The 13,874-nt window shown below is 29.5% G+C and overlaps 1 protein-coding gene across 7 annotated transcripts in view; it reads left to right on the top strand.

Annotated features, from left to right (window-relative positions):
- The window catches only part of LOC116779435 (neural-cadherin), a 197,168-nt gene that overhangs the window by 147,491 nt on the left and 35,803 nt on the right, over nt 1-13,874 (top strand). For all 7 annotated transcript variants that reach the window (XR_009752698.1, XM_061521674.1, XM_032673705.2 and 4 more), the window contains one exon: nt 2,561-2,704. Coding sequence is in view for 6 of the 7 variants with exons in the window: in XM_061521674.1 (XP_061377658.1) it covers nt 2,561-2,704 (144 nt within the window). In the remaining variant the exon portion in view is untranslated. The remainder of the gene's footprint in view (nt 1-2,560; nt 2,705-13,874) is intronic.

The following is a 13,874-nucleotide window of genomic DNA, read 5'->3' as shown; positions in this document are numbered from 1 at the left end:
TTGTTTAACACAAAAAAAATGAAGCCATTTGGAAAGTGGAACATTTTTGTTCGATTCTATTTATATTCTTGGTGCATTCAGAAATATGAGAACGTTTTTACGTTCATTTATATTATTAGGTAGGTACAGCTAACAAAAAAAGAGGAACATTAATATCCCATAACGGCGGTAGTGGTGTCTTATAATATTCACACTAGTAACTTAAGTATAATAACTCATTTCTATTTGTACTTACAAAACATACTCGCAAAAATCATATAAATGTTTTTTCTAGGAAAGAAATTGTTTCACAGACTTCCTAGTGACGTGAAGGTATTTCCTTTATCGGATAAGTATAAGGTTTAATGTTCGACGCATCTTCACAATTTATCGTCTAATGCCGAACAGGGAATTTCATTAACTCAACCATATGTAGGAAACGTTGACAAAAAAATTATCAACGTTGCAAATAATTTTATAGAAGTACCTATATCTTTATAAAACTAGACCGTAATAAGAACCTTTAAAGTAGTTTTAACACTTTGTTAAACATTATCATTGTAAACAGAGATACAATTTTATATTTTTTTAAGTTATTTTTACTTCTAAACTTATAAATAATTTCATTTTAAGAATGTTTATTTCGTATTTAAACTTATTTGAATGTGTTAACGTCTTTATAGTTATTTTTTTATAAAGATAAATATTTGAAACGTACTCGTAAATTAGACCTAATTATCTGCAATTTTTATTGAACATTACGTTAACAATTCAACATTTTAATCTACGTGCTCGTGTTATTAATTATATTGTTGTAAGTTGTATATAACACATTTTTTCTCATTACTTCTATTAAAATGCTCTGTAGTTGTATCATATATATACAATACTAAACAAGTAATGACACTAAGTAATAATTCTCGAAATATTATTCAAAAATTACATTACTTTAAAAATAACAATACTTAATTTAAGAATTACAATGAATTATAAAAGTGTTGACAATAAGAGCATAAGTAACTTAATTTTATTGTAAAAATAAAGTATCAGAATGATTGCGAAGAGCAAGTCTCATAAATTTTTACGGCGGTGGGTTGTTTTATAATATAAATTTGGAGAGTTAGCGCTAGCCGTGCTGTGAGGGTTGACAAAAATTTCGCACTCCCACTCCCACATCCCCCGGCTCGTTTACTTTGGCTATTGCTTTTTATGGCTAACAGCTAATTAAACATTTACAAAAGACTTTCGATTACTAACACGTACCAGTTATATATTTGTTGCACAATAATTACAAATTGTAATCAATTTTAGTCTCCGTTGAATTATATACAATTCCGTGTGTCCATGCATCATGTAGTGTATTCTACTTCGTTTGCAGACTGTAGACATAGCTAAGTCAGTAAGGTTTACGACCGGCACATGTGCTCTAGACGACAGAAACAGTAAGTTTCTCGGCTCTAATAAAGCCAACGGACAGTGTTACAAACGTTACTCATTTAGTTTTTCTAAAGCTTTTGCTAAACGAAGCAATTTCCCCCTAAGCTTCTTTTAGATAGTCTAACGAGTCAGATTAAGCTTCATTTAGTGTATTCAGAGCTTCTCTAGTAAATGTTTGTATTCACGTTGTTTCCTTGTTCAGAAATTAGCGTTTCCATTAGAACGCTTCTTAAATGTTAATTGTAAAACATTATTTTAGTAATTAAATATATATAAACAATACTATCGTTTAAGAAGACATGAAAATAATTGTGAATTTATTTCAAATTATCCTTAATCAACATAAACATACATGAATGGTAAATAATAATAAATGTGTATTTATTATTATTAAATTATATAAATTCTTAAATGTGTAATTGCTGATAGTAAAAAAATATGCCCACATAACGGCTCACTTATTAAATATTTAAATTATTATTTAAATATTCATTTTAAAATACCATAAAAGATGCATACCAGTTAAAAACCAATCTCTAAAAAGCAAAAATATTATGTTTATATGATTAACGATATGATCGGGAAGGTTGCTTTTAACTTAACATGATTAGTATGAAATATAATGAGATCTAAGACTTTCGTGATTTTTATTCATTTAAATGAAACTAATATTTTTCGGATATACTACGCGTGCTTTATTTTTGTAAAAAACTACAAACTCCCGGCCTTTCGGTTACTTTTCAGCAACAGTGATGACGGGCAGACGAGATGTGAATGTCTGTCAGTTGGTTTTGTTATTTATCCCGGGAGTATGTAGTTTTTTTTACAAAAATAAAGCACGCGTAGTATATCCGAAAAATATTAGTTTCGTTTAAATAGTATGAAAATATTTTTTTACGGTGGTCTGTTTTCCGAAAAGAAATTTCACTCACTCTAATGGCATCATACATTTAAAATTAGGTACATAAAGATTCTCCAATAAATTTCCAAAGCCATATGCAATCCTTTATCCTACCGAACCCTAATTACGGGGGCAGATTTTATCACTGGCATCTCATATTTTTCAACTTTTAAGCAATATAAATATTGTTACATAAATAACTTGGTTGTAAGCATTATATTAACTGATTGTTTCCATTTTCAGTTACCAAATTCATTCGCATCGGCATCGCTGACAAGAATGACAATCCCCCATACTTCGACAAAGAGTTATACGAGGCGGAAGTTGACGAAAATGAAGACATTCAACATACCGTCCTTACAGTTACCGCCAAAGATCATGACGAATGTAAGTATTAGAATAATGTAACGTTTTGTGACATATGTCATTTATACTACGTCTGTAACAAGTGAGTCTAGTAATCTCACCCAATAACTACAGTTTCATAGCAGTCAAATCAGACATTACTAGTATTGGTACCTATATATATTGCGTTAACGTTAACTTAACCTGCGTTTTCCTCGTTTGACTGTTTCATAAATTTAGTTAAAAAACATTTAGTAATGATTATATGAGGAACAAACATACATTCTCCAAAACTTATACATTTACTAGCTGTTACCCGCGACTCCGTCTGCGTAAAAAAAAAAATAAGAAACTATTACAAAACTTTAAAGCCCCGTATGCGTCCTGCCTCCCACTCGCGCGTTATAATTTCGGGATGGTCATTCGGGATCTTGAAAAAAAGTATCTTAAGTTACTGTTTATTACATCAGCTACCTGCCAATAAGTCCCGTTAAACGCGGTTCAGCCATTTTAGATATTAGCCGAAACAACTTATACGCGTATTGTGTTTACATATAAAAAAATAGGGGTTGGTGATTAAATAGCAATAATTTTGGTTTGTATGTATTTTTGATGCCACATTATAAAAAATAAAAACAAAAAATTTCGTTCAAAAAATTAAAAAAAACGTTTAAGGGTGAACAACCCTTATCACTAAGGGGTATGAAAAATTTATGTTGGCCGATTCTCAGACCTACTCAATATGCTCACAAAATTTCATGACTATCGGTCAAGCCGTTTCGGAGGAGTACGGGAACGAACCTTGTGACACGAGAATTTTCTATATAAGATGACAGTATTAGGATATGGCGATTCAATATAAGTTTTGACATTCCGTGGGTGTAGGCTCTTGTCATTACTTTTCTAAAGATCCACTTGACGGTCATTGAATGGAACTGACTGCGTAAACATGTAAACCTTTTTCAAAACTCTGGATAAAGTCATGTTTTTATAAGATATAAGAAATAAAAGAGTATTTATAGAAACTTCTGAAACATGGGATTGAAAGCATTAACTTATTTAAATAAAATACACAGATTAACCTTTTCACCAAATAAATTAATTAAAAATATGAGGATTTGGGTTCCTAAAATCAGAATTATTAATTAACAACATCATGAACGCAGGCTGTATGAGGTGTATCAAGATTGTATAGGGTTATACGAGCTCTGAGACTTAAGAGGGCGAGAGATAATTTCATCCTAAGGGTTTATTTTCCCTTTTGACGTTAGCTTACGTAACAATTTTATGACCATTTCCTCGATACCAGTTAATCGAGTCGCATTAAACTTGGCAAAACTGCTATTCAATCATAGTGAAGAGAATTACTGAATAGCGTCATAAAATTAACCCATTAAAACGAGCAGTTCACATAAAAGCTGAGAATTTCTCTTTGACGTTATAACATCCCAATAAATATATTTTCTTAAAAAAAATATGGGTATTGTGGTTGAGGCAGAATTTTATTTTATTTATAAGAATTTTCGGTACAATATTCACACAAGCTGAAATGGTTTTTAGATATTCAATATTCTTTGACTTAATTTAATTATAATTGCTCTATTCAATAACAAACTTTTATCGTTCATATTTTTTCTTCCAATTAGAAAAATGGGAGGCCTTGATCCCGGATCAAGTAGAAAACGTAAATATGCTAATTAATTTACGTGCAGATAATTTACTCTGACTCCTACTCGCCTAATAGCTACACTTCAATTAATGAAATTATAACCATTTTTTAGTACTTTCAATTGTTATCATCTTTGCCTCTGTATTATTAGGAGGAAACTAAGAAATTCAAGGATTTTCTTCAAATTACTTTTTTGGTTTTAACCCCCTATGAAATAATTGTACTCGGTTGTTTTAAGTCAATACTATATTTCGCTCTTCTCTGTTCCACAAATATAAATGAACGATGTTTAATGAAATTTAAAAAGAAACCCATGGGCAAACTAAAACAAATAAAAAAGCACATATACACAGAGACCGTCTAAACGTATGTTCTCGTAATGAAATATATCTTATAATATAAAATACACGAAAGTAGGATATTAATAAACAAAGTTTTAACATAAAACCACTGTGTAAAAATGATAAGCGCATATAAAAAAGCTAATTTGGCCCATGTATTGGTGTAAAATTTTATACGGAAAATAAAAGCAAACATTTTTTCTATGACTTGGTACAATCAGAGTTTCATGGCGTTGATAGCTAACCTTATTTGGACAAGTATGTTTTTCCTAATTATAAACCTTATACAGCTTTTCTCAGACTCTATTTATTTTCATGTAATATTAATACGTAACACACAAAATGTTTCCACATAAATGTTAATAACTAATGAATAAGGAAACCGTGTTTTTGACACGAGCGACCACCGTACTAATGAATAACTTTAAAACTATTTTAATATTTATTGAATGGTTTTTAATAAGTTGATAGCATATGACGTATGAATTAAATATTATATATTCACGTTGAAAATGTCGTGACCGGATATATTGCTGTAATTTGATCACAAATGTTTTTAATACAACGCTAAGGTCACATCTCCGTTTCATTCTTCTTCGTGTTTTCAATAGTACCAACTATGTTTTATTTGTATTGATTAGAATGCGATTGAGTTTGGTAATATTTTTACATGTAAATAATAACAGTTATTCAATACTGAATATTAATAAAGTTATCAGAAGCTGGATCATTAAATACTGTGTATAATATATGATGACACTTATTATAACTTGGAACAAAAACATTGCGAGAGTCATAAATTATTTGCTAAATCGAACAAATATATATTATATTTGTTATAGAATGTATTATGTTTTCAAAAAACAATTGCTATGTCATTAAATAATACAATATAAGATTTCAAAAGGAAATTTCTAATTATTATTCATTCTAAAGTAATCTAAAATAAACTCATGAGGCAAGTATTTTTTGAGTAAAGAAATACTTTTCCTTATCGCTTTTGTTTAAAAAATCTTGTACATTTATAATATTCCGTCCGTCATAAATTTTTCGTGTATTCATTTCGTCGAGTCGGCTTCATGTCATTGGTTCGAGAACTAACTTGGCACATGTACTCATGTAACTTTTACCAAAGCTCGAAATGTATGCATACTGTATAGAACATTGTGCTTAGCATATGATCAATGAGTTATTCCAGTTATCATGATACCATATTCATACGAAGCATCTGTCACACATGTACATTGTACGTCGCCATCAAATCCTGCATGATTGGAATTACAACTTCAATTATGTTGTCCTTATGTATTTTGAACTCATAGAGTGAATTCATAATTTAGAATAATTATATAATAATCAACTTTGTAGACCAAATAATGTTAAACGATTATTTTTTATCTCACAAAAAAAAATGTAGTCAACTTTCATCTATAAACTATGGAATCGTCTCTCGATACTACATTTGAGCCTCCCTCGGGATCTATCGACGAAATTGAGAGTATAATAAAATTTTCTCCTTTTACCTCGTAAATCTATCCCAAGTTGTCGGTATACGGTTACTTGTTTTCGACAAACGTGGAACGAATGATGTTTCGCCAAGGAATATATTGATGTCGATTAATAAACATACAAGAGTAAAGCTTGGTCTATAAATTAATTTGTCAAAAAAGTCCAACTGGTTTGGGAATGTAATTAAAAGTATTCACAATAAAAATAATAACAAGTACTAATAGATTGAAAACAAGATAAGACAAGATTGAAGCTACGTTAGGTATCGTATTGCAGGTTAAAATGATTTATGTCACATTAAAATTAAATGAACTCTTATCTAAAGTTACATTTGCGTAGTCGTTATGTTTCGAGAGTAATTATTGCTATGCAAAGTAATAAATTATATTCGCGATAAAATGTATATGACTTGATTTGTTACACCGCATAGCAAATGCTCTCACGGCATTTAATCTTATATATATGTACACATACTTAATATATTTAACGTTAAAATATATTTCTTCTATATAATAGAAAAGGTATCTAGAAATTGTAATTTTCATTATTCGATCATATACACGTAACTTCAATTAATCACTTTAACTAAAAACTAAAATGTCACTTTATTATTATTTTGTTTACAAAACTTACAAAAAGAAAGTAATTGTATATTCCTTTTTAAAACTTAATTTCATTACTGCTCTCAAAACTTACTAACATTTTCCAAAGAACATTGAAGAGCTCTTGCTTGATGCCGGCCCCGTTGTCTTATTATTCTTACCCGCCTCCACAATTGAAATATTATTTGGTTACTACTTTTAAAATTTTAAAGTTTATTTTCAAAAGAAACTTTTGAAGCAATTTTTATACTAATAAGTAAAAATTGTATTTCTTCTAAAATTTTTTCGTTTGTTGGATAATATATAACATTATCCTTAATTAAAGATTTTCAAACAATATAACAATAAAAACTTATATTTTGTGTTTAACTTTAGTTTATTACAATTATTTCTCATAGCCCCAACTACGCTGACACAGGGTCGTCTCTTGAGGGAATTCATTTAATTTTGTTCAAAGGAACCTTATAAATTGGTGTTTGCTGAGATCTCACCGAGGAGAAATATTAAACACGATACAAACTTCCTTAAAATTTATTTTTGAACGACAAAACTGAACTTTTTAAATGATGATGAATAAAATTCATTAAAAGATTTCAATCCATGTGACTTTTCCAATTTTATTCAAATATTTGAATTTATACTAGTTCCGAATTATATAATGCAAGTTATACTTATATAACAAAATGCGCATTTAATGCGTGTATAACCATCGCGGTAAACTTTTTCAAGTATACTAATAACAGTAATAAATCGCGAAGTTAGTAGTGATCAAGTATCATTATAAATCTCAGTTGCCTAACTATCTTAACGAGGTACAAGTATTAATTTATTAAAGCAGGAAAACGAAACTTCTCAGAGATCGCAGTCAAATATGGCTGTGGTGGTTCTTCTGCTGCTAAATATAATATAGCTATAGTTCGAGCCATGCTCATCGCGTGAACTTGTAAAATTCTTCCTTTCAACTTTGATGCAGAAAATGGTTAACTTGTGAGTGGTTGAACTGTTCTCTTGCTGTTAAGTTCGTTCGTCAATGAATGTGTTGTTCCTCTTCCGAAGTACGAGCAGCTGTTTGAATTTAATAGGTTGGGCTTAAGTTGAATAGTTTTCAACAATGTTACATTATTAACATTAGTCTTCCAAAAAGTTTGAAGTCTTCTAGTCTCTCATTAACATTGTAAGTGAAGACAATTTGATGTTAAAAAGTTTATTATCTTTCTTAATCGTGATGTCTTATGGAGATTATAATATTTTATAACAAATCGATTTCTGCAATAAATTCCTTCAAAATTAAAACGAGACGAGTAAAATTTTTACTATAAAAGACTTAATTAGCATAATAATTGGAAACCTGTCTTATAATAATAGTATTGAAAAATTAACTCTTAACATTACTTTTAAAATATCTCCGCTATGTTTATATCACCTGAAATTATTAAAGGATTCAAATAAATAGTGGTCTTGAGCAACAAACATCCGTTAGAAATTTCTTGCCCTTCGGAATAACTCTGAAACATCCCATTGAACAAAGTCTGCCTTTAAGTGCTGACGTTCCTAGTCTTATTTACCTGATCTTATCTCCACCACACAAGGCTCAAAATGCAACTTGTGGATTTAAAATGAGCCCCTCTTCTAGAAAATAAACTTCGTGATCATTATGTCACACTAGAGCCATTACACTAACAAATTTAGATTAGAAGTCTCTTTTAAGTCTACACGTTTTCTAAGGTACAAATTTCTTATATAAATGACAAATTTGTCGAGTAAATTTTTAATAATACCTTTTAAAGGTGACATACCCTTCGTCGTTACTGTCACATTTATTTTAAGTGTTTTCTTTTCATCTTAAATTCCTGTAAAGCAATCAACAGTAAAATGAAACAAAATGATGTTTTTGGATACAAAGTTTTTGATGTTGTACAGCTAAAATCAACTCTAATACCGCATTATGTTGGAACAAAGAATATTGGTAAGCAATGAAAACAAATGTTACTACTCCTGAGGCAAGACAATAAAAACTAGTCATACGATATCTTACGAAAAAATAAACATAAATGGTATAACTTGAGCTTTTTCACTATATGGGTACTCAATTCTCTTTTGTCCTATAATGAGGTCTTAATACAGACTATGTTTTCTACGAGTCCGTGTAAATAAGTATAATCTTAACAATCGCCATCGATTTTATAGACTGTGTATAAAAAATAAGGTACTCGTATTAAAGGTTTTGAATTCTCCATAGTCGTACAAGTTTTTACAATGAAAAAACAAAAAAAAAACCTTACTAAATAAAAATCTGGGCTTTTCCAAAGAATTTAAACTAGTTCGAAAATTATCACGTGTATATATGTATATATAAAATAAACATAATACATTTAATTTCAAAGAATAGAAAATGTTTCGAATGCTGAGACTTTAATTAAAAATCCAGCCATGTTGGCTTCCATTAACGCAATTAATTAAAACAAAGTGCTGTAAATCTTTACATATCGTAATAGAATTTGAAGTCATTAATTATCGTCACGGTATCTTATCAAAGCGCAAGCCAAATGAATCACAGTTAGGTGATTTAAAGTCACGAAAATAAATTAATACATAAGCATTAAAAACTTCAAAATGCTCAATGTTGCACTCGTATAAATAGATGGTCTCTATTGTAATAAGATCATTTAAGTTACTTTAGTAATAAATATTTATTTCAAGTTATCTGTAATATGATTGCAGAACTAATTGCTTTGAGTAAATCACGCCGCGTTTACGTAGACAAGATCGGTGATTCAAATCGAGATCACTTCTATGAAGTGTTCTTCATTATTAGAAGGAGATGTCTGTCTGTTGAACCATTCTGAATTATTGTTTCGCTAATTCAATGTGACATGTACGATCAACACCTCATCCGCGACCCAAAACCGTCACTCAATTTTATTCGAAAAGCCAAATAAAATAAAACAACCCAAATATATAAAGTTCATTTTCATTTATTGTGTAAAAGATATTTTTTTAAAGAATTGTTATATAACGTTTGTATATAATGAGAAACACTTATGTTTATAGATCAGAGTGCTGGATAATAGTTGCATTGATCAACATTTACTTTTGCAACCTTGTTCATAGTTTTAATTAAATGTACCTTCGCTATTTAATTTTGAATTCTACTGAGATTAATACGAATTGACGAACAACTTTTGAAAGCTTGTCAATCATCAAAGATAAAGTTCCCCTGAAGTACTTCCTTCATCTGCCTCTCAGTTCCATCACTCTACATAATGTCCACCCTCATAAATCCCGTGTCCCATAAATGTCAAATATTTTAGGCTGTTAGCAGGACTTTTAGAAAATTCTCATCATTCCTTTCAAATGAATAAATCCATATTATTTCAAATACTGATAACAGATTGAGCTTTTATATAAAAATAAAGCATAACATTGTTTATATATCCTTAAAAATAACAGCATTCCCTTTTTTCCTGACCTGCTCAAAATGAATTTGAAATAATTTTGATTAATATCGGAATATAAATTTATTTTCAAAGACCCGTCCTTCGACATCTGTATAATTAATATAGAAATGAAATATGTCTTTTTCAAAACAAAAAAATTGGATGGTTTAATTTTGAACACGAATAAGTATGTGTACTAGACTCGATAATAGAAATCAAATTAAAAGTTTTAATTCCTAACAGATATAATATTTTAATTAAGCCTGGAGAACTTAAGCGTTGCGGTAATTTTCTATAAATTGCTGGCCACACAAACATGAAGTACATTTTATTTCTTCGATAAATCACAAGGTAAGTGTAATGGTCTCGGTCCAATCATTTCGCTTCGTGTCACTAACTTTTTCAGCCGTAGGTACTGATTTATCGATGACGTTGGGCCTGTTTTCCTTCCATATTATTCTCGTGTTCGTTGACTTTATAAGTGTAGTCTACTTCGATTTCTACCAGAGCACACTTATTTGTACTACCATTGTATTGAAACAAATAAACATTATTAATACCCCAATTTGCCTGTCCACAATTCGTGGACTATTTCCTAAACGTTTTAGTATTATTAAATGAATAGTCAATTCTCTAATTACAAAATGAAAATGCCTCGCAATTTTCTCCTTTGTAAGCCTCTACTTCACAAACAATTGATTTAAATGGAGGATGCCGTTAAATAACATTTAATTATTTATTTTACTATTATTGTCCTTGTATATTTTACAAATTGTTGATGATGATGATGATTAAATTTTTTATAATTTATTACCAAACTACGAAAATTATCAGTATATTATAATGATAAAAAGAAACAAAGGAATTGAATAATCCATAATTTTTAATTAATAAGTCTGACGTCAGTTTTATTATTTCAATGGTTTTGTGCTGAACTTTTGGGTAACATACCCACTCGCAGATATTTGTCTAAAGGGTTTGTGTTGCCGTTTTTGAATAAAAGTAAAATGTATTATAATGTCAGAATAACCTAAAAGCCGCCAATTTTTAATACCGTTTTCGTTCCCTTTTTTAGATTTGCTCGAAGTGCACTATTTTCCGACTGAATCAGGTAGCATGCTTAAAATTTAATACTGTTTGACTTTCCTGAGAAACGTGCTGTTTTGAAGAACAAGTTTTATTATAAGCGTCGGACGGGCATTTCGAGTATTTCTGGTTTACTATTTTGCACGTCCTTGTATGGTTAATTATTTTATTATATTATTCTTTATTTATTTATGTATTTTTAGCTGTATGTCGTGTCTTCGATTCACAACAAAAAATATTCCAGAGAATTAAAAATTTTATATAACTTCTGCCTGAAATACACTTTTTATTTATATGTATTTATTCGAAAATAGTTATATCAAATCGATATTAGGCTTAATCATTTTGTTAATAAAGAAAAATAGTCAAACTTGACCGAGTTATTATGTGAGTTCTGCTTTTCCGTAACAAAAACAATTAGAACTTGACAAAAAATTGTTATTGGACATCACAAACAGAAAACGATTTCATTTATTTCATGAAATCTTTTATCTTATTAGATTTTTTTTACAACTATAAAACGGAAAAAAGATAAATAAATACAACTGAAAAGTAAAAAATATAAAAACCTCGAGCTTAAGGAACTAGAACTTTATATTATATTTGTTTACGCGCTATGTGGACATGCGGTTAAAACATTTCTCTTTCATACCCATTCAGATGAATAATACCCGAGGCTTAAAGCAACAACACGTCTACGGAGAAGTAATTAAATCTTTATTTTTTTTTTAAAGATCTTCTGTAATATATAGCGATCTTGTAACCAAAGTGAAACATATCCGTTTATATCATCCCCTAAGTATCTAAGTTCTGGCATTCTTAGCGTGCACGCCATTGAAGAGCTATTGTTAACTTTCAACCTTGTGTAACAATAAGTCTCTCCGCTAATAACTCTAATGAAGAGACTGATGATATTATTACGACTGAGTGAGGAAACTTTTCGTTCGTTGACGATAAATTATATTACGTCTTAAAATAAACTATCAACTTCATTGTGTGGGTTGTTTAGTAAAGTTTGTCTCTCACTACGTTGGGAATTTGTAGAAATTCACTGAAATCTTGAAACTTCTTGTTATTTAATTATTAGTACTTATGTGACAATATATATATTTTGTTATTTTTCAATTATTGTTATCAGCTAAAAATATTACAGTCAAATAGATTAGTTACGTTCGAAACTACAATATATGTGTTATAAATTGACAAAAAAATAAAATAGAAAAATATTTTAAAACACTTATCGACGTAATATTTAAATTGTAATTTGAAGGACTGGTAGTAAGAATTGTTTTAATATGTTCAGCGGAATGCCATTCCGGAGAAAAAATGTGAAATGGATACTTATTTGTCTTGAACTCTATTCAACTTTCTTGCAAGTATTTATTTGTTATAAAGACAGGGAATATTATTTTTGACGCTTTTGTAATCACACAATACGAATTCACGTAAGAAATTATTCATATTTTTTTTTTCCTCATTTATTTTAAGTGTTTTTAGTGTACTTTTAGAAGGTTAATGTACCATAAGGGTACTTGTACGTTATGAATCCGTTAAAATAACATATTGTACCAAAATGCCTCATAATTTCTCTTTTTCGTGTCATCTTTGCCCTTAAACGACTCACATAAAACGCAAAATGAGCAATGAATTTGAGAACGGCCTTAAAAGCGAATAAATATTATTTCTATAAAATATGTGAACATGTAATATGTACGAGTACGTTTCATTAGATATATGATTATAAATTTTGTGACCGGAGTAGTTTCGTTAAGCTTTCCTTTATAAACATCAATTACGTAGATCGTTCTAAATTATTCGCATTACACTTTCACAGTTTTGCTCACTTGCCAAATGTCTCGCTTATCGAGAAGACTGTGGCAGTTCCTCGGTCGTATTCAAAGTTAACTAGTCCAAACTTACAGAGTGCCTTATGGTTATGGAGATATTTATAAACTTATTTTACAAAAAATCCTTTAAAATAAATCAGAATTTTTTAACAATATTTCATTTTATAAAGGCTTTAATTAGTATAAATCAAATTAGTGATACTCCGACTTCATTGAAATATAAGTTGAATTTAAATAAAACCCCTAAAAGAATCACCAATTTCAATGAATGTATACAACAGTAATATTAATAAAGCCGTCCTGTTCAACATTTCAAACGAAATTAATTTTATTAAACAGGTTTTAATCGAACAAAATGTCTGTCTGTATTAATTATACGTATTACACTTGTATATTTTGTAATTGGTTCATTGCTTAAACATGGATGTATGAACTTACTCAGTGTTGTTATTATCAATTTGTGACCTTTGATTTTTGCCGAATAAATTCTCGTGAAACATTCGTCCCATTAACATGTAATCTGGATTATCCCTAAAGCAATCATACAGGAGACAACAAGATTATTAGAAGCATCTTACACTGGGTTCGATATCTGAGTAGGTACTTAAGCCCCTTTGATGTATAATATACCTACACCAATGTTAGGAACAGTTCCAAAGTAATTCTGCTTACTACGTCAAATTAGTATGAAGATGATTAAAAAAAAAATTTTTTTTTTAAA

This window comes from Danaus plexippus, chromosome 2 (assembly GCF_018135715.1).
Source record: "Danaus plexippus chromosome 2, MEX_DaPlex, whole genome shotgun sequence".
In the NCBI taxonomy this organism is placed as follows: domain Eukaryota; kingdom Metazoa; phylum Arthropoda; class Insecta; order Lepidoptera; family Nymphalidae; genus Danaus; species Danaus plexippus.
The sequence above is the reverse complement of the archived record's forward strand: the minus strand, read 5'-3'. Positions and strand labels throughout refer to the sequence as shown.